General features: G+C 48.5%; 1 protein-coding gene across 1 annotated transcript; it reads right to left on the bottom strand.

Moving 5' to 3' along the window:
• Positions 1-17196: 17196 nt before the first annotated feature.
• On the bottom strand, positions 17197-20903 carry FAM43A (family with sequence similarity 43 member A). The gene has a single exon (XM_007118924.4). It carries the CDS (start codon positions 19945-19947, stop codon positions 18667-18669), a length of 1281 nt encoding a protein of 426 aa, XP_007118986.1. The 5' UTR covers positions 19948-20903; the 3' UTR covers positions 17197-18666.
• Between the last annotated feature and the right edge of the window lie 5140 nt (positions 20904-26043).

Raw genomic sequence — 26043 nt, 5'->3', positions numbered from 1 at the left:
CTAAGTCATAAAAGACTTCGGAGCTTCTGCCTTGATCTCTCTGGATTACTCACTCAGGAGGAAACAGCTGCCCTGCTGTGAGGACGCCAGCAGCCCTACAGAGGCCCCCGGTGAGGACCTGCGGCCTCCTGCCCACACCAGCACAAATATGCCAACCACGTGAGCGAGCCCCCGTGAAAGCTGATCCTCTAACCCGTCAGATGATGGCGGCCCCAGCCGATGTCTCTACCGCAATTTCACGAGAGACCCCCTGATGGTTAATTTCCTGTGTCAATTTGACTGGCCATGGGGTGTCCAGATTAAACATGATTTCTGGGTGTGTCTGTGTGGGTGTTTCTGGATGAGAAACAGTAAAGTTGATGGCCCTCCCCAGTGTGGATGGGCATCATACAGTCCGAAGGGCCTGAATAGGACAAATGGCGGAGGAAGGAGGAATTCATCCCTCTTCTTCCTGCTTCACTGTTTCAGCTGGGACATCTCATCTCATATTCTCCTGCCCTCAGACTTGGATTTACACCATTGGCTCCCCCGATTCTCAGGCCTTCAGACTCAGACTGAATTACAACACCAGTTTTCCTGGGCATCAGGTTGTAGACAACAGATAATGGGGCTTCGGAACATCCACATTGTGTGAGCCAATTTCTCATAATAAATTATATATACATAATATATATAGGTTATATATAGTTATAGTTATATAGTTTATATATAACATATAAATTTTATATAATATGCAATAGTTTAGATATTATATATATATGTAAAACTATTGGTTCTCTTTCTCTGGAAAACCCTGGATAATACAGACCTCAAGCCAAATCCACCCAACTAAGTCACTCTTGAATTCCTGACTCACAAAAACTCTGAGATAATAAATGTTTATTGTTGTTTTAAGCCAGTTTTTTAACTGTTTTTTAAAAGTTGGGAGGAACTGTGCTTTGCAGTTGTAGGTAACTATTACAACTTCCACCTCCAAAGTGTTGATCCTGGGGAAGGTCACTAACTAGCTGTGATCCTGAGAAAGTCTTCAGAGCACTCTCTGGCGCTCCCCCGCTAAAAATCACCTAGGAAAATTTCTGAGTCATTCTTAAGGTAATTAATTAACCACTACCGCTGGATTCAGGGAATGCTCTGTGTAAAGATGAACTCCTGGCACAGACAGACTAGTTCATGGTAAACGTGCATCACGTACCTGTAAGTATTTAAAGAACATTTCATTGGTGCATCTGATCTATCAATTCATAAAGATCTACTTGAAGATTCTGCTATCAGTAGCCAACAAACGGTCACCAAGCGTCTCTTAAGTTCCATTATCTGTGCCGAGATACCCCAGAGGAAGGTAGGCCTTTGCTCACACTGAGCGTTCACTAAAAATGTCTTCCCTTACCCCCTACCGACCACAAACTTATCGCTTGCCCAAGGCTCATCTCAAACGCCTCTGAAATCTCCGGAGGCCACTGCCTCTGATGCCTTCTTCTGCACCACCCACAGCAGGAGAAGCTCAGCAAAGGTGTGTTGGTAAATGTTTAACAACCGGCTCTCTGAGGAGAAAAGGTCCTGATTTGTAGACTATTTTTAATTTCTGTGGTGTTAATGCTACTCCCACGGTTGCTTTAAAGCTGCCAGCATGATGTTCCTGAGTGCAGAGTTAGGAAAAGATGTACCCAGTCCGTCTCCTGAGCCAGTGCCAGCCGGCTCCAGCACACCCCTGCATTGTGGACACCTCACTCTCCCTTATTCTTGTCCTCCTGATGATTTTGAAATGTCCCTGGGACCTGTCCCCCTTCCTCATACCCAGCATCTCTCCCTCAACTCAGGTCTTTACCATCTCCTGCCTGGACTATTGCAAGAGCCTCTTCCCTGTTCTCCCTGCCTCCAGGCCCTCCCTCCTCACTCCCCCCCAACTCCCCACCATCAGGAGTGAGCGCTCCTACACGGGCCGTCTCACAGCACCATGCTGCCCATCCTTCAAATCCTTCAAACCCACGGTTTTCAACGGAAAGGTCAGAATTGTCGGGTGTGCAGGCTCCTTATGATCTGACCCCCATCCACCAATCCATCTTCACACGCACACGCGCGCACACACACTGAACCCCAAGGCATTTCTCTGATGAACCATGATACTCTTCCTGTCCCCCCTTGACGTTCCTACAGCCTAAAATGCCCTGTCTCCGGTCACAGTCCCACTCCTCCCTCTGGGCTTATCAGCATTGTCTGCTTCCTCCAGCCCCACTTGTCCCACATTCCCACGCGTTTTATGGAGAACTCAGTGGGGGAACTTGCTACGGGGAACCATGGCTGCTTCTGTGTGCCTCCGCCTTTCTCTCCGCCCAGCAAAGCCACAGGGTCCTTGAGGGCAGGAGCCTAGAGTGAGTCTCCTACTCTTCAGTGCCCGGCACCGTGTCCTGCGCGATGAGAGAGCCTGTCTGGCTCTGGAGAGGGAGGGTGGTGCTACGAGGTCAATGGGGTGAGGCAGTGGGAATGTGCCCAGCCAAGCACCTCTCCCACCCCAAAGCCTCGGAGCTCCTGGCAGACAGGGGTACAGGTTGCTGAGGGAGGTGGGGGAGTGTGAGGGAGGGGAGTGAGGACCAGGAGCCCTTCCAGAATGCTCTATGGTGGCTGAGGCTCCCAGGATTCCTCCCCCATCTGTTCCCTTCTTCTGGGACTGAATGCCCAGCTCTGCATAGTTAAAACCCGTCTCTTAAGTTCTATGTCTGTTACGTTGCTTTAAATTGGTAATTATGGGCTCAAAACAACCACTGGGCCACATGTTAAAGGCTCTGGTCCAGGCTCTGAACCCAAGGCTGGAGGGCAGCCACCCCTTTTTCCCCAAACACATTCAAATTTAAGTCCCAGATCAAATGGACAATGTCTTGGATTTCAGGTACTTTCCTTAAAATAATTGTGAGAAAACAACCTTGGCAAGTTATCTCTGCTCCAATTACTAAGAGACTCGGCAAGTCTCTTCCCTCCAGCTGGTTTTTCCATCTGAAAAGGAAAGTCATTGACCAGATGATCACTAATATCTCTGGTGCTACGATTCTAAGCCAGTTCCTGCTCAACCTGCCTTAATCTCCTCATCTATAAAATGGTCATAATATCTACCCATCTCAGAGGGCTAGTGAAGATCAAAAGAGATAATGGACATAAAAATACTCTTGTGTGCTATAACTATATTAGTTATTATTATTTGTGAAATTTAATGAGGGCACTAAAATTCTTCTATAAACATTCCTGGGTGATTTAAATAGATTTTAACATGATGGTAGTCATCATGGTGACTGTGAATTTAGGAGAAAAGCGAGAGTACATTAAAGGCAAGACTTCCTAAATGGGGACTCTTCACATAATTGGGCAAACTCATAGGTCAGACATCTCCTAGGTGAACTATGGACAGTTACAGGCCAGGCCTGTATCAGATGTTTTCATTATGGCTTTTCTTATTCCACAGGATCTACACAAAGGACTGGCCATTACAGTCTGTGCATGCCGGTTTATTCTAAGGCTTGTCCTGAATGTTCAGTCAGCCTTTTAACAGATGAGCTGAAGAGAATTAAAGTAACTCATGCCTGTTCGCCTTTCCCAGGTGGAGTGTAGCTAGGTCACTGTAGTATTTCAAAAAGTCTTCATTCCATCTTTTTTATTATCATTATTATTATTCAGCCCTTCAAAACCAAGGTCAAGATTCAGAACTAAGCCATGTCTTACTTTGATCTTCAAGATCATGGGCACACTCTGCTCAGCAGCCTACATACCCGTGTCTCCAAGCACAGTAAAAGTCTAATTAGGAAATCTTTAGAGTGTCCTTGAGAATTGGGACTCCGAGGGTGATTGAGGCCAGGGACAACAAGAGGATTCCATGTCACTCCACAGCTTTTGCTTGAAAATGATGGCTGACCACTCTTCCAAGCTCCCAACCAAAGAATGACACTCTTCTTTTGCTCGGTAGAATAGTAGAGAAGTACTTGTTGGTAAACACCTGTGAGTGAATAGCCATTGACCCAGGCCTCCCTGCGGTCCTCCTGCTTGTGTCACCTTGGCCACCCTGGCCACCCAGGCCCTCCCTCTGTACCCCGCACCACACACGTGATATTGGGAGTGTAGTTTCTGTTCAGTGGTTCCAACTGATGCTTAGAATAAAAGGTTGACTCCTGAGCAACCCACTTTTTCATCAATATACAGTGACCTGATCTACAAAGGTGGACAGACACAGGTGGTCTACCCACAGGTGACCATCTATCTTGCAACAATGTAAATGTATCTTACTGATGGAAGACACTGAGGAAGAAAGAAAAACTTACTCTCCCCACCACCCCAAAAGCAAGAGTTAACCAAGGCTCCCAGTCCACTGACCAGCCAATCAGAAACATCCTCTTGGGACTTCCCTGGTGGCGCAGTGGATAAGAATCCGCCTGCCAATGCAGGGGACACGGGTTCGAGCCCTGGTCCGGGAAGATCCCATGTGCCGCAGAGCAACTAAGCCCATGCGCCACAACTACTGAGCCTGCGCTCTAGAGCCCGCGAGCCACAACTACTGAGTCCACATGCCACAACTACTGAAGCCCCCGTGCCTAGAGCCCGTGCTCTGCCACAAGTGAAGCCACCGCAATGAGAAACCCGCGCACCACAACGAAAAGTAGACCCCGCTTATCGCAACTAGAGGAAGCCTGCACGCAGCAACAAAGACCCAACACAGCCATAAATAAATAAATTAGTTAATTTAAAAAAAAAAAGAAAGTGAAATTCAAACATAATTATTGTTCTTTATAAAAAAAAAGAAAAGAAAAGAAAAGAAACAACTTCTTGGTATCTGAAAGGCAGCCCATTAGAAAACAGGCATGAAAGCAAAGTCCAATAGTGCTGTTATGAAAGGACTAAATGTCATCATTTTATTATTAATAAAATATTATTATTATTATAAAATATTTGATACTCATAAATTACAGATTTAAAAAGTGCTTTTCTCATGATTGATATTCTGCTAGTACAGTCATATTGATTGGTAAAACATTGAATTATTTCCATATCTATTGGTAAATAGCCACTGACCCACGCCTCCCTGCAGTAGTGCTTCTTGGGTCACCCTGACCACCGGGCCCTTCCTCTGGACCCCCCCCCCCCCCCCCTCCCCCCGCCCAGCACACACACACACACACACACACACACACACACACACACACGCACACGCACACACACACACACCTGTCCAAGATCCAGTAATCAAAGAGTTAGCACCTGGCCAAACAGAGGTCCCTAAGACTCGCGCTAGGCCAGTGCTACAGCCAGTGTCCATTCAGATGGGTAGGTGAACATGCCGCACTGGTTGTTGCCTGTTTTAATACCTCCCTGCCTAGCTGCACTGAGGACTTTAGGATGGAACAGCCTGCAGGGTTCCTGTACTCTGCACCCCACACTCTGCTCTCTGGCTCTGTGGCAGCCCCTTTGTGGGAACACAAGTCAGGTGGCTTCAGAAAGCCACAGGGCAAACGCTGAGTGCCTAGGCAGGCCCTTCCTTAACTGTGAGGGAGGAGTGGGAAAAGTCCTCAGTGAGTAGCACTTAAATGTGGCCTCCTTCCCTTCGGTGGTACCCCAGAGCCCCAGGTTAGGTGCCTCTTAAAAACCAGAAATAATAACACATAACACACATGGGCAAGTCCCCAACCTGCCATCTGCATCAATTTCCCTCTGTTCAATCCAATGGAGAGAGATAATAACCTATCTTAGGCTTAATTAACATCTGGCTCTGCTGCTGGGAGAGTCCCAAACCCATGTCTCCCTGTAATTGCAAACCTTTATTTATTTGGGCACTTTGATGACAGCCACATAATGGGAACTATGGCCCAGACCCCATCCATAGCCTCATACTTGCCAGCAGCTGCCAACCTCCCCTCCGCACCCCGACCTGCCCCTCTCCCTATTACTCTCCTGCCTGTCTACCCAGCCATCTCCCAGTATCCCTTGCTCATAATCTCCCTGCCTCGTGCCATTCTGTGCTTGTAGAGCACTTGGAATCTGGAGGCCTGGACCGCAGTCCCAGACCTGCCCGTTACTTACTCCACCACCATGAGATGCATGGTGCCCAGCACTTTGCCTTCCATACAGTAGGTGCTAAACACTTGGGGTGGCCTTCCTTTCTACTCCATTCCATTCTTTAACCCCTAGGTCTCTCACCTGAAAACTGAGTTATTTATGCTGCCCAGACTGCCTCCCTTGAGTGGTTATGAGCATGAGAAGAGAAAATGGCTAAGAGCATCCTTTGTAAGGTATGCTACACAGAAGGGTGGTCTCCTCAGAAGGAGGGAGGGTTGGAGTGCCGGAGGGATCACTGAACAGAAGAGCCTCCCAGGGGGGAGAGTCCCTTGGACAGACCCCAATCTAGGGTCTAGCCTTTAGTAATGCAGGTCTCTAGGAAATAGGTCTCCATCCTCAAGAAGTTTTGGGGGAAGAAGAACTCCCAGGAAGCAACTAGAGAAGGATAGAGCAGGCTTGGCCACCACATGGCCAGAATCTCTCCGGGGCATGCTTCCCGATCCGCCTGAGACACAACTGTCAGCAAGGAAAATTCCTCACATTTGTGTCATGCTTTTCCATAAGAGGTGGTTTATATATGTGATTTCCTTTGAATTGCACAATGCCATAAGGAAGCATAATTACCCTGTTTACAAATTTATCAGACCTAGGAGAAATGCACCTCTTTGTGCAACGTCACACAGGGAGTCTTGTAGAATGGGGTGTGAACCCAGGTCTCTGATTTGGAATCCTGCTTCTCCCCATGTGGTGGTTACCTCTGGAAGAGACACAGCTTGTTGCCTTCGTTTTCTTTTTTTTCCCTCTCTTCCTTCCTTTCTTCTTTTTTTTTTCTCGATAATGATGCATTTATTTAAACTATTTGCTAGTTTATCTCTAAACTTATCAAAGAATAATAATGAATAAAGTAATGCCATATTCTATTAACACCCACACCAGTAAATTTCCCAGTTAATCCTGTTAGGTACCCTAAGCCTTTTTAAAAATACTATTTTGAATTAAAATATTTCTAAAATGCACTATACAATGCTTGTTTAAAATTAGATTCATTTATTATAAATGTAGCATGCTAATAAAATAAAAATTCAGCCAGTCTAGTATCATATAAAGTATAAAGTCCCCCTCTCCTGCCCTCCCCCGGGTCAGTATGCAGATTGAGCTGTTTAGTAGAAGCATTTCTTTTTTATATATATATAAATTTATTTATTTTATTTATTTATATTTGGCTGCATTGGGTCTTCGCTGCTGCGCACGCACGGGCTTTCTCTGGTTGCAGCGAGCAGGGGCTACTCTTCGTTGTTGTGCGCTGGCTTCTCATTGCGGTGGCTTCTCTTGTTGTGGAGCACGGGCTCTAGGCACACAGGCTTTGGTAGTTGTGGCACGAGGGCTCAGTAGTTGTGGCTCATGGGCTTAGTTACTCCATGGCATGTGGGATCTTCCTGGACCAGCACTCGAGCCCGTGTCCGCTGCATTGGCAGGCAGATTCTTAACCACTGCGTCACCAGGGAAGCCCAGTAGAGGCATTTCTGACATGGGACAGTGGGACCTCTCTCAGACCTCTGGGGGACAGTGCAATTCACTTAGGACCTTCCCAGAACTTGCAGTGACCACTCACACATCTATCCAGGTCTCCCTCTCACTGGAAAAGCAGAGCCATCCTCTCCCCTGGTGTCTGGGTCCCTGGTGGGAGGAGCTGAGGCCTTTGTAGGAGAGAAGAACCCAGGCATTTCCCTGAAGGCGGCTGGGTCTGACCAAGGAAGAATTCGCTGACTTGTTCTCTGCAGCTTCACAGGGCAGTGTGACAAATCTTAGAAGAACTTTTCAAGAATCAGGGCTGTCATCCAGGGGCTGGGTTGTCTCAGGAGAAAGAGAGATCTGCTCCCAAAGGCTGTAGGAATTCACAGAGCCCCCAGAGCGGGGACAGTTTCCCTCAAAAATCCTTCTAGTGTTGGGCTAATGTTTGCAGCAACTGTTTCTGAAAAGTTACTTGAACTCTGGGTCCTGAGTTCTTCAAAGCAGCCCTTAGGACCAAGTGCAGACTGAATGATGACTGTCTTCACAAACTTTTATAAATAACAGTTTTCCTCTGATCCTCCTAAAGTCTCAGCTCATCTAAACCTGGGCCTGTGGTCATAAGATGAAGAGTCTCTGTTGCAGAGACTGTGTATCTCTTCCCCAAGTCCATTTCCCTTTCCTTATGAGCATACTGCTGGACTACATTTCCCAGCTGGCCTTGCAGTTACATGTAACCACGAACTGAATTCTGGCCAATGGAACATGGTGAGAAGTTGTGTGTGTCACTTCTAAGCCTGCCCATTAAAATCTCCAAATGATCGTGCACACTTTTTCTCTGTCCACTGGAAGACTTTCTCTAGCCGGAAGCAGGTGACCCAGAGAGAATTTTGAGGTACTAGGATAGAGGTCAGCAAATTTTTTCTCTAAAGGACCAGATGGCAAATATTTTAGGCTTGTGGGCTATACAGACTGTTGCAACTACTCCAGTCTGCTGCCATAGTGCAAAGCAGTCATAGACAATGTGTGAATGGATGAGCATGACTGTGTTCCAGTTAAACTTCATAGACAAAAACAGCCAGCAAGTCCAACTTGGCTCACGTCTCCTGCTCTAGAAGATGGTGGAGCCACAATGTAGAAGGAACCTGGGTCCCTAAATGACTGCTTGACAACCACAAGTATACACACTGAATATTGCATAGGTGAGAAATAAGCTCTCCTTATGTTAAGCCAGTAAGATTATGGGACTTGTTAAAGCAGTTAACAGTCTTTACCCTGTTTAATTATACCCAACATATTCTATTCCTTCTGGTTGCCAAGTTCGTGGATCAAGAAATGGACCAATGAGGAAGAAAACCCAAATATTCTTCTAAAATGGCCTTTGGAAGTACAGGGCTGGAGAGAGGATGCAGGTAGGAAATTTTCAAAAGCATCCTCCAATCTCACCCTTTATTTAAAAAAAGAAATAGTTTTGGAGGATTATACTTCCTCCAGGACCCAGATGAGGCAAAGTTTTAACTCAGTCAGAGTCTGTGAGAAGACCATCTTGATGGTTGAAAAGGATAACTATCTCTTTTGTGAAGCCCTCTATGACCATCTCTCCCTCACTTGGCTGGGTAGTGGTGGGTTGGCTGCTTGTCCTCTGTTCCCTCAATACTTTACCACTGACTGCCCATACTTCTTTTTACGTTGTACAGGTATTACATGTTTTGGTCTCTTCCACTGGATTACAAGCTCCATTATAGCAGGGATGCCTTCTTGTTTCCCTAGGTGCACCCCATCCCCCACCTCAGACTCACCCACCTCACCCCACAGCCAGCACAGTGCTTGGCACACAGTAGGTGCATTATAAATGTTTCTCCAGTGAAGGAGAGAACTGGAATGCATGGATAAAGACATGCACAGGTTAAGGTCAAAATTATCTAGGTAATAGGTAGGGAAACATATAATTTGTCATCCAAACTAGGACACTTTTGAGAGTGAAATGTGGCTCTACTATAATTACGTGAGGACATCAGGCATAAATGGGGACTGTCCTGAGCAAACCAGAATCTGTGGTCATCCTAGCAGAGGCCCCTGTGGATCGTGGTCTCCCACGATATAGAGCATTCCTCAAGGAAATTGGTGATTTCTATTAGTTTAAGGATCCTTTAAGATTAAAAACAAGCCAAAAAGAAGACTCATAGTACAATGGAAAGGAAAGGGTGACGTGATTTGAAGTTTTTCTTGGCCGAAATCTGGGAGGGTCAGCATAGCTCTCTCATTGCGCTGTGAGTTTTCACTGATCTTTTCACACTAATGCCAAGCACAACATCTTGAGTTTACAGTACAGCTCAGCTGCGTCCTAGAGCACAGTCCCAGGCATACCCACAGGAACTTGCACATGTGCGCGCACACACACACACACACACCAGTTCTATCAGAACAAGAGGATCCTCATTATTCCTGTGTGTACTCTATCTACATAGCGTGTCTCCAAGGAACACCTCAGAACTTCCACATTTCTAGAAAATAGTCTAAAGAATCACTCTAAGAGAACCGTGTCCATTTCAGGGACATCCATTTGAGAAGTAAATGAAATCATGATTGTGAATATTTGTGGAAAGTTTCGGGAAGTACTGCGTGTGTGTGTGTGTGTGTGTGTGTGTGTTACAGAGAACAAATAAAAATCTAGCCAGAGAACACAGGCAGTTGCCATGCTCTCCCACCACAGCCGATGGAAGAGATTGGGCTGGAGGTGGAGCCACATAGTTCAGGTGGCTATCTAGAGCTTCAGACGGAAAATTGGCCCATAATCTTTCCACATAAAGCATGTCATTTGAACGCCCACCTACTGTTTCCTATTCTTAATAGATTACTTCCTTGTGTTTGCCTGTTTTCCCTCCTTGGGTCCCTGGAATATGTTTCATGGAAAATGTCCCTGCCCCGCTATACATTCCCTCTGTGGAGGAGCCCCACTGAGGCTCACTCATCCCGACTGTGTTATTTCAATCTGAATGTTCCAGCAGCCACCACTCCTTTCCTGGACTGCTCTTTACCTAGAGCACTGACTTATCCAACATTTAGATTTTGAGCCTCAAAGCAACCTGAGAGATCATTTGGTTAGCTATTACTGCCTCCATTTCACAAAAAGAAACTTGCCCAAGGTCAAAGAGCTGATATACGGGAAAACCAAGGCTAGAACCAGGTCTCAAGTCCAATTCTCTTTTGGCTCTACCCACAGTCTCATCCACAAGAATACTGCCCCCCACCCCACCCTAGCCCCCCAGTTATTTCATTTGTCAGTTAATATTGGACATTTGCTAAGACCTGGGTCAAAGAAATGAAGTGGCAGACATATTACATAACTGAAACCTCTTTGGACTTCATCAACATGAACACCTCCAAAAGGGTGACCAGCCATGGGCTCCGTGAGCTTTCTTCATCAGCAACAACTGCTACAGATATGAGAGGAAGGGTCCCACACACCTTGGTGTGGCTCCACATCTCCTTCGGGTAAGGAGTGTGGTTTGGTGAGGGCACAAACAGAATCACCTGATCTCATGATGCTCCTTTAAAGAGATGAGCTCCTCTACTGGAAATCAGGTAGTGTGAGCATGTTCCCTGGGAATCGAGGACATGGAGTACGAGTTAGCCTGCAAAGGCTAAGACAGGTTTATCTGCAGAGGAAGCCTTGGTGGAGGACAGACAGCAGCTGTGGACAAGGAACTGCTGATGGTTTTGTAGATCTTTAGATGGTGCCTGGGAATCATTTGCAAGCCCTGATCTGGCACACAGAACTGATAGTAGGACCCAGTGGCCCTACCCACCCTCCCTCCTTGAACTCATGAGACCTTGGAAACATCACTTTCTCTGTGTATAAGTTCAGCTGCAAGAGTGTGACCTTTAGGAACGTGGCTTATGACGCTAGAACATATGTAATGTTAGGAGAGGTATTCCCTGCCCTAAAACATTATTTCCTGCCTACTCTGGCCTCCTACATCACGGCGCCTGAAATTCCCTTATTATGGGGTTTTATATCTCAAAGGCTTTTAATATCCAAGAATACCCTATTAAAATGTCAGTTCCCTGAAAAGGCCACTTAGGTAAGAGTTTGGGACACACTGTAGGCTTTAGGAACAATAGCTTGAGGATGCAAAAGTGCGAACATTAACACTTAGGGAAGGGAGGGAGGCAGGCCCTGTGCTTCACACACACACACTTGGCCCACGTCACCAAGGCAGTGAGGGGAGAAATTAGAAGCCTGAGTTCTAATCGTGGCTCCACTATAAGCTCCCTGAAACACCTGAACGAGTCCTTTCCCTTCTCTGAGCTCAGTGTCCTCATCTATAAAAGGAAGGGACTGGTCTGGAAGTGCGCTGAGGTTCTGTCTGGCTCTCAGGCTCTCAGGGAGAGTAGATGATCTTGGAGTGAGCTGGTGACCTCTTGAGCCATTCATTGTAGGCTAATCCTGGAACAGAGGGGAGGGAGAACCCCCGACAGGCAGCAAAGAATAAATTCCTCTAGGAGAGGGATCCAGGATTGGGATGGGTCCTGGAGTAGGGAGGAGCAAGAGGGTGGGGAGATGCCCCAGGATGCCTACTCCCTCTTACTCTCAGACTTGTTGCCGGTGGGTCCTGGTCTCCCTTGTTAGGAAAACAAAACACCGTGCTACCAGGTGCCCTTATGGTCTTTGATCAGATGCCTGGGCTCTGCCAAATTTCCTTGGAGAGTGGGTGGGTTGCTTTCAAACTAACTTATCCCAACCAAAAAAATACAGAGAAAAAGAGGGTAGGACTTGGAGCTAGGAGACCTGACCTCTGGCCCCAACTTGCTGAGTGATCTTAGGGCAAGTTATTTTATGTTTCCTAACCTGGCCCTTAGATACAGTATCAGTCTGTATTTTAGGGCACAGCATGGCCTCCAAGTTTTGAGGTAGTGAAAGGGATGTCTAGCAGGCAACTCCTGCTCTGGCTTGGCCAAGAGAACATCACCTTCAAATTAGACTCTGGTGAGGGTCCAGGCCACAGTGAGTCCTAAAGATGTCCTCAGAGCCCCAGACAGTTTCTAGCCCACAGTCAGAGGTTTCTTCTATTCTCACCCACTAGGGGATGGAGGAAGGCAGAAACACACTTGACCTTAACGTTTGCTCCTTCTTTAATTCAGAACATTAGTTTTGCTATTATCTAATGCAACCCATCCATTTTACCTGTGAGGATCCCAAGGCTAGAGAGGGGAAGTGACTTGACTGGGTCAGTGCAGACAGAGTCCACATCACTTCAAGGCCTGGATTCAAGGCTCGTCCTTCAGGTTTCTGCCATACAACATTTTGCGAGCCTTCATTTGGCTCAAATTACAGGGAGGGATATGGGCAATAACTTTGGTGACTACAATTCCATTAAAGCTAATTCCAAGTAAACCATCCTTCTCCAAACCAGAACCATCCCTTCCCTAACAAGGTCGGGGAAGTTCCAAGGAAAATCTTGAGAACTGAATCTACCTGATGTGGAGTGGAGGAGTCAATTGAATCCCAGTCTTCCCTCCCTTCCAAACATAATATCCTTAAAACCTTGGCTCCTCCATCTGGGTGATGACCTTGAACTTTATCAGCCCTATTCTCATAGCATGAAGTGGAATCACCCCCTTTACTCCCTCCTTAGCATTTCCTGAGCACCTACTAGGTGTTGGGCTCTATGCTAAGTTTGGTGAGTCAGAGATGCCTAAAGTCACATGCCTGTCCTGGGAGAACTCAGCCAACCAGGAGGGATACAGATGATTAATAAATACGCTGCAAGGGAAAGAGCTCCCCCACCCTCAAACTACACCTGCTCTTCTAGGGCAAGGCCTTGCCAGACCAGACCTCAGGGGTGGAAACAAGAGGAGACCAAGTTCCTCTGGGGGTGGCCACCCCACCCACCAGCAGCATCCTTGCCAGGAAGACAGACACCTGGCCCCTCTACCTTCAGCATCGTGCAGCTAGTAGACGCTCATGCACACTTGTTGCTGGGAGTGGCATGTTGAAGAATGGCACACAAGTTTATCATCCAGCATCTACCATGTGTAAAATGTAGGGGTACAGAAGAAAGGGGGGGCTTCCCTGGTGGCGCAGTGGTTGAGAGTCCGCCTGCCGATGCAGGGGACACGGGTTCGTGCCCCGGTCCGGGAAGATCCAGTCCGCCTGCCGATGCAGGGGACGCGGGTTCTTGCCCCGGTCCGGGAGGATCCCACATGCTGCGGAGCGGCTGGGCCCGTGAGCCATGGCCGCTGAGCCTGCGCGTCCGGAGCCTGTGCTCCGCAACGGGAGGGGCCACAACAGTGAGAGGCCCGCGTACCGCCAAAACAAAAAAAAGAAAGGGGGAAACAAAGAACAATTCAACTGCCAGTTTCTGCCATCCCAAAGCTAAAAATCTAGTTATAAGCCATAAAAACTGGAGGAATGTGAAAAGAGGATGGGTTTAGGAGTTTGAACCCCTGGGTCTTGGTGTCTCCTTGTATAACTTTGGGCAGGACATCACCCCTCTGTACCTCATTTGTTCATTTCTAAGTGGCGGGTGGGCAGGGCCAAAGCATGCCCTGGAGTTGCAGGATTGGTGCTGATGGATGACTGTGTGCTTGGTTTGTTTTTCCTCTAAAGTTTGGGCTTTCTTTTCTTCCATGTGATTAAAGTCTGAACTAGTTTTGTGGGAAGAAGGAAAAATGAAGCCAGGATCAGGTGGGAAGCTGGGTAATAGGAGAAGCCCAAGGGGAACGATGTGTTACAGGAGGAAGTGGGGTGGGAGATAGATGAAGAAGAGAAACAGGAAAGGAGGTGGTCGGAAGGGCTGCTCTCCCTGGGGGTTAGAAACAAGGGCCTTTGCTGGTGCCACTGAGCAGCCCTAGAGCGGTGAAGGAATTAGTGCCAAGCTGCAGGGCCACCTAGCCATTCAAACCACGAAAATGATGGTTAGTCAAGGCCGTTCAGATTGGGTCACTCCAGAGCTGGCCGGCGGGGAGGGCAGGAAGTGGGGTTGGTCCCAGGCACATTGTGAACATAGATGACCCAACAGGAGCAGGAAAGGCCCCAGCTAACCATAAAGCCAGATCCAGATGGGGCCGAGCACATGGAACATTCTCCAGGGTAGATCACATGCTGGGTCACAAAGCAAGCCTCGGTTAATTTCAGAAAACTGAAATCATATCAAGCATCTTTTGCAACCACAACACTATGAGGCTAGAAATCAACTATAAGAAAAAAACGGAAAGAAACACAAACATGTGGAGGCTAAACAATATGCTACTAAACAACCAATGGATCACTGAATAAATCAAAGAGGAAATCAAAAAATACCTAGAGACAGATGTGGCCAAGTACAGAAAAACCTGGTGCCAAGAGTATAGAGCGCCCTGGCCCTAGGGGCCTCCTGCCTGCCTGGAGCCCTGAGTAGTTTCCCACGTGTCAGGCAAGGCTCCTAGCACCAAAAGTCCACGCACATTGCTAGCTCTGTCATGCATCACTTACCAGCATATGCTAAGGCTACGGTTGCATACCACACAGAGGAAAGAGTCCTTCTTGTTACATTACTAAACCCTTTAGAAATGAGGGCAACGAGCTTCTAATAGAATTGTTAATGTTTCTCATGGTTCTTGGTGACTCCCATGAAGTTTTCTAATCTACAGTGTGGTGCCAGGGGTGGATTGTACCAGCCATTTTCTTCTCCTTTCACAAGCAGAACCCTTAAAAGCAACTCTGTCCCTGGGAGGGCATTGTGCTTTCTCAGTATAACAGAACCTTTCTAATTTGTTTAAAATCTACTCTTCTGCTGACTGAGGGGCATTGAGGTGGAAGGTTTTCTTTAGGGGGGAGCATGCGTGTGTGTAGAGTGGGTGTTGTCTGACACTGTAATAGTTGAGAGGCTATGTAATACCATTGTTTATTTTACTCTGTCCTACTTCTCTCTCCTTCTGCCTCAACACACACAAAAATTGTACAAACAGGGGATGTTTGTGCCGAGAGAGGTGGAGAAACACCTCCTCCGTGGACGCATGCGGCCACCCCTGCAACGATCTCTCTTTCAGCCAGAAGTCACTCCGTGTTTCGTGCAGTCAAGGCTGCGGTGTTGGACACCGAGGATTACTTAGGCTGGGGAAGACTGTGGCAAGAGTCTCACTACATTTAAAGTACCATCGGGTAGTAAAGGAGAAACGTGAGCCTCGCCTTGCGAGACGGAAAAGCTAAATTTGATGAATAAACCAGACTTCAGGTGCTTTCTGGAACGTGTATTTCCTCTACTTCACTGTGCTTTTGTCACACCGCTCTTTTCCCTCTGAGTGTCAAGAGTAAATCGGTTTTCCGGTTTTGTTTTGTTTTGTTTTTTCATTTAAAACATCTCTCCTTACGCTAGTGATGTCATCCCTGGAAGACTGAGATGTAAGAAGAGGTGAATCATGTATCACCTTCGCATCTCTTCTAGAATTACATCAGCCAGAGCCCTGGGGTGCAGTGGGGATAAAAGCCAAAAAAGTAGGGGGGAGGAAAGAGGGAAAGGGAGGGCACCAGTGGTGGGAGGGAAAGAGAGAGCTGGTTCTTTTGCAGTCTGCTTATTTTATTCTTTCTCCTTCCTCACCCCCTAAACACCCCTTCCCTATTTATAAATCAGATAACAGGAAAAATCAGACTTTAAAGAGACAGTTGCCTTATATTTATTGATGGTGTTGGTGTAAATGTCATTTGTCTGAACTTTCTAACCAATCACCATACCCCCATCAGTCACAGACGAAAGCCACCTTGGCATTCTCACTGGACACATCAACTGGATTGAGAAGGAAGACATGAAGACCCTGCCCCACCCCCAAGTATTCATCAAATGATCTTCACGGTGATTAATGTTCTCATCAGTTTCAAACAGCAAAGGAACTGGCAGTGCATGGAAATAATTTGAAATATGAAATTACTGAAATGTGAAATCTAACCATGCAAACTAGCGATGACCCACAGCTGACTTTCCTGCCCTCTCTCTACCTGGGGGTTTGAAAACATCATCCAATAATGTGTAGCTGAGGTATTCAGCGAAAGGGATAGGGACTCTCAACCAAACCAAAATATAACAGAAGAGGAATATAAGATAGGCCTTGTTCTAATGCCCTCAGAAAGTGACTCTGAATATTTTTCAGTTTCCCACCCACACTTTGCTTTTCTAAAGATCGTCTTATGCCTGAACCACTCCTGTTAATTAGGAAGAAAATCTACCACCCCCCTTCCTCTATGGCTCCAGTGAATTCCAGACTCCTTAGGATCACTGGGTCTAGCTGCTCAGAACATATTTATGATGAAAACAAAACCAAGGGCCTCAGGACACTACACTAGGGAAGGCCAGGTGAGTGATCAATTTCTGCAACACAGGAAAAGGGGCCCATAGGGGCAAAGGGAAAAAATAGTTTGCAAAAGGCACAGTTTTGGCAGAATCTTATTACAGCTTCCAGCTGATCGGGTGTAGCCAAACTAGAGATATCTGTTTGGAGTTTACAACAGAAACAAACACACGGAAAGCATGAAAACGCTAAGACACACACACGGACCAAGCTCTAACAGTCCTTCTCCGCCTTGACCTCCAAACCATTCTCCCACTGGGTCATGCTGGGTTGTAGAAGAAAAGGAAATAGGCTCTTCCACCTGCCCCTGCCCCGACCGCACCCCACGTGCACCATGACTCATTCAAGCCATGACTGGAACCTCTCCACTTTCCTCTCTCCTTGACTTTCCTCCCAGGAAAAACAGAGATGCTCCCACTCCTCAGAGAGCATCATGGGGGCTTTCCTTAGTTCTCTAATTCACATCTCTAAAGCTCCTTGAGCTGTCTGGAAAGGAAAAGGTGAACCACAGAAGGAGGCGGTAAAACCTCAGAAGACCTTGAAAGTCACCCCTCCCTAAATAACCTCACAGGTCTGGCAACGAGGAACAGAACTCACCCGGCATCTCCAAGAATTGCCTCAAAGAAGCCAGAAAAAGCCTACGCTCACACAACTAATTATAAGTGAAGAATATGGTCCGAGCTGCAGCACCCAGAGCTGCAGAGGACCAGAAAGGCCCCAGGCTACGCATAAAGTGGGTTCCCCTTCCCTAATTACCTCCAAGCCACGCAAAGGACAAAGACTGTCCTCCCACTCCATCCCAGCTAGGTCACACCCTCTGCCGCCCAGCCCCATAGCCAAGCATTTTCTGAAGCAGGTCTAGACGCGCACCTGTTCTGTTAAATTTTCCTCTTTATTCTCTCCCCACTGGCGGGCAAACAGAACCAGAGCAGTGCTACTCTTTAAAAATAACAAAATGTTTTATACACATTTCTGTATATACAACTGAACAACATTTTACATGTCCCTTTTGCACAGCAAAAGATATAAACATTGGACTCTGCGAACATAGTTATGTACAAAAAAAAAAAACCAAAAAGATGTCAAAAATACTTCACAACAGTGCAAAAATATCTTACACAGTATCATGGAGTGAGATCTTTTGAGCGGGAGCAAGGTGTGTGTGTTTCTAAAGGAAAACTCCTTTTTTAGATATTAGATGTCTTTAACTGTAAACAAAATGCAACTTTCTTTCTCCCCCCCCTCCCTTCCCCACCAGTTATTTGAGGAATTTGGCAGAATTTCAAGGGTCTGAGTCTGAGGTAAACAACCCAAGCTCTCGCACCAAAAAGACTGGGGGCAAGGAGGTGGCACTAAAGCCTCAAACATTGTGAGAGCAAATCCTTTTTTTTTTTTTTTTTAATGACATGTCAATGACAGCGCCAGGCCGCTCCCAGTTGGGGGCTGGTGGAGGAAGTTAACCCCTCCTCCTCAGGCCCCAGCTGCCCACAAACAGGAAACTGGCCTGCAGGCACCTCACGCTTGCGGGGCTTTGCTAACACCAGCTGCCCTTTCCCTCCCCAGACCCCAGAGGGCTGCCTCTCTCCCCTTCCTTGTAGGGTTTCCCTCCCCCATATCTCCACGTGCAATCTGAGCCCTGCTTCAAACAGAGCCAAACGTATGGGGGTGGGGGAGGGTCTGGGCCTCAAGTGTCCCCTTTCCCCTTTCTTGGAGGGGTCGGGAAGGTAAGGAAATGGTGGAGAGACGGGGGGGGGGGTCACGATGGGGCAACAGGGGCGCGCACAAGACATTGCTGGGAGCTCAGCCTGAGTGGGGCTCGTCTGGGCTGGCGCAGTCGGCGGGGTCGGACTGGTCCCCGGCGGTGGTAGTGGTGGCTTCCGGGCCCCCTCCTTCGATGGAGCTCTCGCTACCCGTGCTCTCACCCGACAGTAGGCGCGTCACCCGCAAGTCGGCCTGCAGGCTGCGCACGTCGTTGCCGAAGCTGAGCTCTCCCAGATCATTAATAAGCTGGGACAGCTCGGCCTTCATGTCGGAGGTGCTGCCCAGCAGCAGAGACGGCGACCCAGCCTCAGGGCCCGACGAGACCCCGCCGCCCCCCAGCGCCTCTTCGCGGCCACTCTCCAGCGTGTCCAGCAAGTCCCCGCATTCGAAATGCATGGCCACCACCAGCGCCCGCTGCGCCTCGGCCTCTTGCTCTGCCGGGTCTCCCTCCCCGGCTCGGTCCTCCTGCTCATCCCCCTCCTCCGGGCAGCCCTCCGTGTGCACCCCTCTCTCCTCCTCCTGCAGCTCCTGCTCCTGCTGTTCGCCGAGCAGATCCTCGGTGATGGAGCCGAGCTTGGGCGCGCTGCGGCTGCGCTCCACCGGCGGCTTGTAGCAGCAGGGTCCGTGCAGGAGCAGCTTGCGCAGAGGCACTAGCGGGATGGTGTGCGCGCCCACCAGCTCCTGCTGTTGGTGACGAGCGTCGTCCCGCCGCTTGAGCCGTTTAAATTCCGCCAGAGCGTTGGCTGACGTCTGGTAGAGCAGCAGGGCCATGGCCTGCGCCTTCTCGGGCTTGGACACCAGCACCGCGTGGCAGCGCAGCATTACCGCCTTGTGCTTGAGCTCGTGCCGGTACACCCAGGCGAAGACCTTGGGCAGTCGCGCGTCCGCCACGCAGTAGGTAACGCGGTGCAGCAGGTAGAGGTGGCCCGGGCGGCGCAGCGCTCGCTCCTCGGCGTGCACCATGCGGATCCCCTGCGCACTCACAGTCAGCTTCATCTTGGTGCCCTGACGGCCCGCCTCGCTCTTGCTCCAGATCTTGCCCACCGCTAGGTCGGTGCAGCCGTCGCCGCGCGCCTGGATGGTGGTGGCATTGCCCAGGTAGAGCACGGTGTAAGTTGGGTCCTCGCTGGTGATGTGCAGCTTCTTGCGCTTGGAGCGGAACATGCTGCCCACCCGGCTGAGCGCGCCTTCGGGGCACGCCCGTGCCAGAGAGCTGAGCGCCGAGTAGTGCAGGCTCACCGCGTAGCCCTTGGGCTTGGACGCCTGCCGTGGCGGCGCCTCGGCCAGCAGCTCGAACTTGTGCTTCTTCCACGGCAGCATCTCCGGAGGGCGCCCCAGCGCAGCTGGGCGGCGGCGGCGGCGGAGCGCCGATTGAGAGCCCAGTTGAGCCACCCGCCCCGGCCGGGCCCGGCCGGGGCAAGACCGAAAAATAAAACTCTGCTGGGAGTGGCCCAGTCGGAGGGAGTGGGGGCGGGGGAGATGTTCGAGAACCCCGCCGAAAGAGGTAGCGGGTAGGATTTTTTTAAAGAGGATTTAACTGCAAGGAGTGGGGTGGGGGGAGGGAGGAGCACACAGATTTACCCCAGCCTGGGCAGGACCAGGGCAAAGAGTCTTGGGCAAGAAAAATGAGAGAAAGCACGAGAGTGGAGCAGAAAATGTCTTTAGAAAAAAGGGATGCGCGCGTGCAGCAAAAGCAGCCGGGATGGTGCGAGAATACGCAGGAACTCCTCGGCGAAGGTGAAAAGGGGCCCCCTCTCACACTCACACACACAATCCCCAGGGCTAGGGCCAGAAACCGCGGAAACTCAACCGCGAGTGTGCCCAGGGTTCGGTGCTCCCCACCCCCAAGGGGTGCTGGAGGCAGAGAGCCCCTCGGCTGAGCGGGTCCCAGAATCAGTTGCTTGCCCCAAGTGCGCTCAGATGGTGGGTCCGGCTGGCCGCCGCGGGCCCAGCGCAGCAGTCCCGCCGTGGCTCACTGCATCTTCTCTCCCGCAGGACGCCGGGGACTCGGGCTTCGGCGGCTCACCGTCCGGACTGTCTCCGCCAGGGCAGCGCCGGACTCCGAGGGCGGGGCGTGCGCATGGTCGGCTCCGGGGACGGTCGCTACCTCATTTCTTCCCTCCGGAGGGTGTCCGACTGCGCTCCCGGGATCCCCTGGCTCGGCTACCCGCCTTTGCAGCGCGCCCCCTCCGGTGTCGCGAGCGGTAGCGGCGTCGCGAGCGGTAGCGGCCTCGCCAGCCTCACATCCTTGCCGTCTGGGAGGAAGATCTCGGGTAAATATAGGCCGGCGCGAACCATTCGCCGCGCGGGGACAGGGGGAGGAGCAGAGAAGAGTATCTGTTTCGGGCTTGGAAGCCCGGCTGGTTCCTGCTCTCTTAAAGGGACCTGGTTGCAGCCATTGGTTGAGGGAAAGGGGAGAACGGTCCAACCTGGCAATTAAATCCCAAGTTTACCAGCAGAAATTCTGTAGAATTTATCTACAGAAATCGCCAAGACCTTTGGTTACCCCGCCAGAAAAGCAACTTGAATTCTGACACTCCACCCCCAGCCTGAATTGCAACTCACTGATGTGTGTCTCCATCGGAACTTCTGGCGGAGGTGGTGGAAGGTGGGACTTACACTATAAAATACAAAAAGGTTGGGGAAATAGTGATTCTTTCTGTGTGTAACAGATTTCTGAAATTGACTGGGTGATGTTTAATTTTTTTGCCAGGATTTTATTCTATTAAAGAAAATAAAGAGGGGCAAAGAAAACGCTGAGACTTATCTTTCACTATCCTGGAGCCCTTTCTCCACAGGCAAAGAGCAGATAGTGAAAAGAGAGATGAGTAGTAGTAGGATGATTAGAGTGAACACTACAGTATGTGTTTGGTAAATAAGGTGCTTCCAGCTCCTAACCCCCAGCAGTGCCCCCTTCTTCTGTCAGGCCTCAGAGAAGAGCAGTTTTCTGAGATATATTCAATTTCTAAGTAATGCTTGTGTGTGGTTAGAACTCAGTTTATAATTTGTCAGGCCAGTCATTCAGTTTTATTACATCATTGTCACATTATGGGTGAGAATTCCTAGTAAAAATTCAAATGACGTTTTTTATTTGTGTCAAATAATGCCCGGCCACCCTCCACAGAGAATGATTAGCATTAATCATTCTTTTCTCTTGTGCCAGCTGGATAATGTCGCTTTAATCATCTGGCCGGCTTGACCCTTGGCTAGTAACTCATTTCTGGGCCCTCAAAACAACCGGCTTGCCTCTACGGTCTGCTCAATCAAAGCAAAACCACTTCTAGCTGGAATGTGTGATAAATGTCCAGATGACCGTGCATCAAACTCCCAAGCTCGTCCCAGAGGAGGAGGGTAGGCCCTCCCACTCCCCAGGCCCAGTTTACTGAGGATCTGGATGTCTCTGGATTCCATGCCAGGTTCTGATTTCAGAACAACTGTAACTCCTCATGGAAATTCTCTGGCCCTCTACCTTTACTAACTTTTAACCTTTCTTTGAACTCTAACCGAATTTTCTAGAGTCATTGGTGCTGCGTTTCAATTTAACTAGCTTTCCTGAGTACCTTTTGGTACCAGGCCCTGAGCTGGGAACAGACCTAATTCCTGTCTCCAAGAAGCTCCCAGTCCAATGAAGGATGTAAACTTCACCCACCTCTGGGCTTCTTCTGGAATGTAAGTTCTGTGAGAGCACCCTATCTGCCCCCAGTGCCTGACACTACTTAATTGTTGAATGAATGAATGAAACATGCATGTAAACAAGAAGACAGAGTGAACTAAATGCCCTGAGAAAGACCCAAAGTACTCTGAGAAGCTGGAAGAAAAGGTTCTTTGTGACTAGGAAAATCAGAAAAGGTTCCATGGAGGTGGTGAAGTTTGAAATATGGACAGGATTTTGCCACGGAGGGAAGAATTAAAGGGCTTTCCAGATATAGAGACCAGCAAAATTGTAGAACATAAAAATGTGTGCACATGTGTAGTTGAGGATGGCATTTGACAGTTGTGACAATGAAAGAAGAAAATTTCCTGATCAAACAAGGAAGTCTCCTGATCATGCCCTCCTAATCTGAGGGAAGGAACGGCCTTTTCATGGCTGGCTGGTCCCAGAATGTCATTAGACCAAAGCTCTAATGCCTTACTCCTCAGCTACACTGATGGGTTAATGGAGGTACGGTGTTGGAATGAGCTGGTTAGGACTATAATAAGCCATTTAAACCAAGGTTCATTCCTCTTCTGCTCACATTTCTGGAATATCTTGCAGTGGCAATGAAGTAGGTGGTATGTGCTCCAAACAAAAAATTACGATAAAAAACCCACCAAATTAACCTGTGCTAAGTGACCTTTAGCTGGTCCATAATCTCAAAATCTAGACTCTACAAAAGCAGGCATCATGTTCAAGCAGTTAACATTTCCAAATTACTCAGAGGTCCAGGGACCAGAAGTGTTTGAGCAGGTAGAGGAGGGACCAGTGGTGAGAGCTAAGGCTGGTCTCAGCCTCCGCGAGAGGCACCTCTTTGGGCTTCATGCGGTGGCAGGGAAACCAGTGGACCACAGCATCAGGGAGGACTCCACTGGCGGGCCAGGCTTTCCAGTGGAGCCAGAGTGTCAGACCCAGATGCAGAGCAGCCACAGAGCTGCTCCTGGGCTAACTTCTTAATAGCCTGTTTTCAACCTGGGGAGGACAGAGAAATTCTAGTTAAATGTCAACACTCTGACATGTGATTCCCACTCTGTGCAGATTTGAGACACAGAGAAACCTCAGCAAAGTCAGCCGGAAACGGCTCATAAACTGCATGGGACCGCACACTGCACTTGTTTTTTATGACACTGCCCCATCTACTGGTGCCAGGCAGAAATGACACTTGATGAGATGGTTTCTCATAGAACTGGATAAGCCAGTGGTTGAATCAATACACAGCCAAGTCACAGCTGGAAAGAAACCCAGCCTCTAACGTAACATGTAAGAGTCAGCCTTTTAGCGCGCAGGAAGCTTTCAGGCTGGTTTTCTCCCACCTTATTTCTTGCATAACGCTCCTGCCTCTTGGTCCCCCTCCCCCTACACCCCACTGAATGCACATGGGCTTCAGAGACGACAAATGACGTATCTGGGATCTTCAGAGTCATTCAACAAATATTTGTGGATGTGACTTGTGGATATACTGTGGACGTGATGTTGTTGCTGGGGATACTGCCCCAAAGCAGACAGATGGGTCTCGGCCCTCAGGGGATGTATATCCTATGGGGAGGCAGATAATCAGCAAACAAATAACTAATAAAATATCATTAGTGATAAGTCTCTGAGGAAAAGAAAACAGTGTTAGGAGTAGAAAGTAGCTGGCTTAGACAGCAGAGCCAGGGAAGGTATCTCTGGGCAGAGACCTGAATGAGATGGAGCCAACCAGGCAAAGATATGGAGGGAGAACATTCTAACCCGTGTTGGCCAAAGTGGTAGTCACTGGCCACGTGCGGCTAATGAGCACTTGACATGTACTTGGTCCAAATTGAGATGTGATGCAAACATGAAATACACTCTGGATTTTAAAGACTTAGTAAGATAAGAAGGATGTAAAATATCTCAATAATTTTATAGTAATTATATATTGAATGATAATATTTTGGCTATTTTGAGTTAATAGAATATACTATTAAAATTAATTTTGCCTGTCTCCTTTTACTTCTTTAATGTGGCTGCTAGAACATTTAAAGCTATATATATGGACAGCCTTGTACTAGGCAAAGGGCACACCCAATATGAAGTCCCCAAGGTGGGAATGATTCCAGTGGGTTCAAGGACTCTCTGGGTTCAAAATCCCACTGTGTGATCACAGCCTCTTACCCTTCCAGCCCTCTTCATTCCTTACTCTATCACATCAGTTATTTAACCTTGTCAAGACCTCCAGGATCTACATCAGCATTCCTCACAAGTAGACTCACCCACTGGCTGCATCAGAATTCCCTGGGACAAGTCCTGGATCCCACCCTTAAATGGGAATTTCTGGAGTTAGGGGCTGGGAGTATACATGCTTAAACTCCTCCGTGATAGAACAGTTACTAAAGTTTAGTGAGCCCCGCCCTAGCCCACTTCATTTTTCCCACTATCAACTCCTTCCTAGCCTCTTATCCTTGCCTTCCTCCCCATCCAAGACCTTCTGAATGAGCATCGGGTCTACAATTTCTGTGCACTGCATCCACCCCATCCCTGGACCACTACCACAATCTCTATGCTCTGCTTCTGCAGCTATAATGCTGAGTAGAATCCCTCAGCTGTTCGGGCAGTGCCTCAACCCATTCTGACCCCTCCTATGGCAGGCAGAATAATGACACCCCCCCCAAAGATGTCTATGTCGTAATCTCCAGAACTTGTGAATATGTTACAGTACATGGCAAAGGGGAAGGAAGATTCTACAATAGATAGAATTAAGGTTGCGAACCAACTGACCTTAAAAAGGGAGAATAATCTGAATTATCCAGATGGGCTCAATGTAATCACCAGGGTCCTTAAAAGTGAAAGTGGAGACCTCAAAAACATTATGCTAAAGTGAAAGAAGACACAAAAGGTCACATACTGTATGAGTCCATTTATATGAGCCATCCAGAATGGGTGAATCCATAATGACAGAATGCAGATTGGTGGTTGCCAAGGGCTGGAGGGATGGAGGAAGGGGGAGCAAGTGTTTAATGGATACAGGGTTTCCTTTTGGGGTGATGAAAATATTTTGGAACTAGATGGAAGTGGTAGTTGCACAACATTGTGAATATGCTAAATACCACTTAATTCTGCCCTTTTACAGGGTTAATTTTATGTTATATGAACCTCACCTCATTTTTTTTTTTTAAATAAAGAAGGAGGCAGAAGAGAGGGTCAGAGTAGTGTGATATGAGAAGGACCCAACTCTCCCTTGCTGGTTTTGAAGATGGAGAAAGGGGCCACAGGCCAAAGGATGCAGGCAGCCTCTAGAAGCTGGAAAAGGCAAGGACGAATTCTCCCCTAGAGTTTCCAGAAAAGAGGCCCTACCGACACCTTGACTTTAGCTCAGTGAGACCTGTATTGGACTTCTAACCTGCAGCATTGTAAGTTTATGTTGATTTAAGCCAAGCTTGTGGTAACTTGTTACAGCAGCAGTACACCTCCCATCTAGCTGTCCATTCCTCTGTCACTCCCCTCACTGTGTACCCTGAATCCTCACAATTTCTAGAAGCCACCCACTCCCCATCAGAGCCAAGCAGAGGACCTGGTGCTTCCTTAAAAAAACTAAGGCTGTCAGAGCAACATTAACTGTGTGCCAACATCTATACCCATTCCCATCTCTCTGCCTGCCCCCCTCGAATCCACCCTTCACGCTATCACCAAACCACAGATCTGACCTTGTACTTCCTCTCATTATAACCCTGCGGTGGCTTCCCACCAGCCACAGGTTACAG

The sequence above is a fragment of the Physeter macrocephalus genome, chromosome 1 (genome assembly GCF_002837175.3).
Source record: "Physeter macrocephalus isolate SW-GA chromosome 1, ASM283717v5, whole genome shotgun sequence".
Classification (NCBI taxonomy): domain Eukaryota; kingdom Metazoa; phylum Chordata; class Mammalia; order Artiodactyla; family Physeteridae; genus Physeter; species Physeter macrocephalus.
The sequence above is the reverse complement of the archived record's forward strand: the minus strand, read 5'-3'. Positions and strand labels throughout refer to the sequence as shown.

What these genes read in the sequence shown, in the direction of transcription:
- FAM43A (XM_007118924.4), bottom strand. Translation starts at nt 19,947, where the DNA reads ATGCTGCCGTGGAAGAAGCACAAGTTCGAGCTGCTGGCCGAGGCGCCG.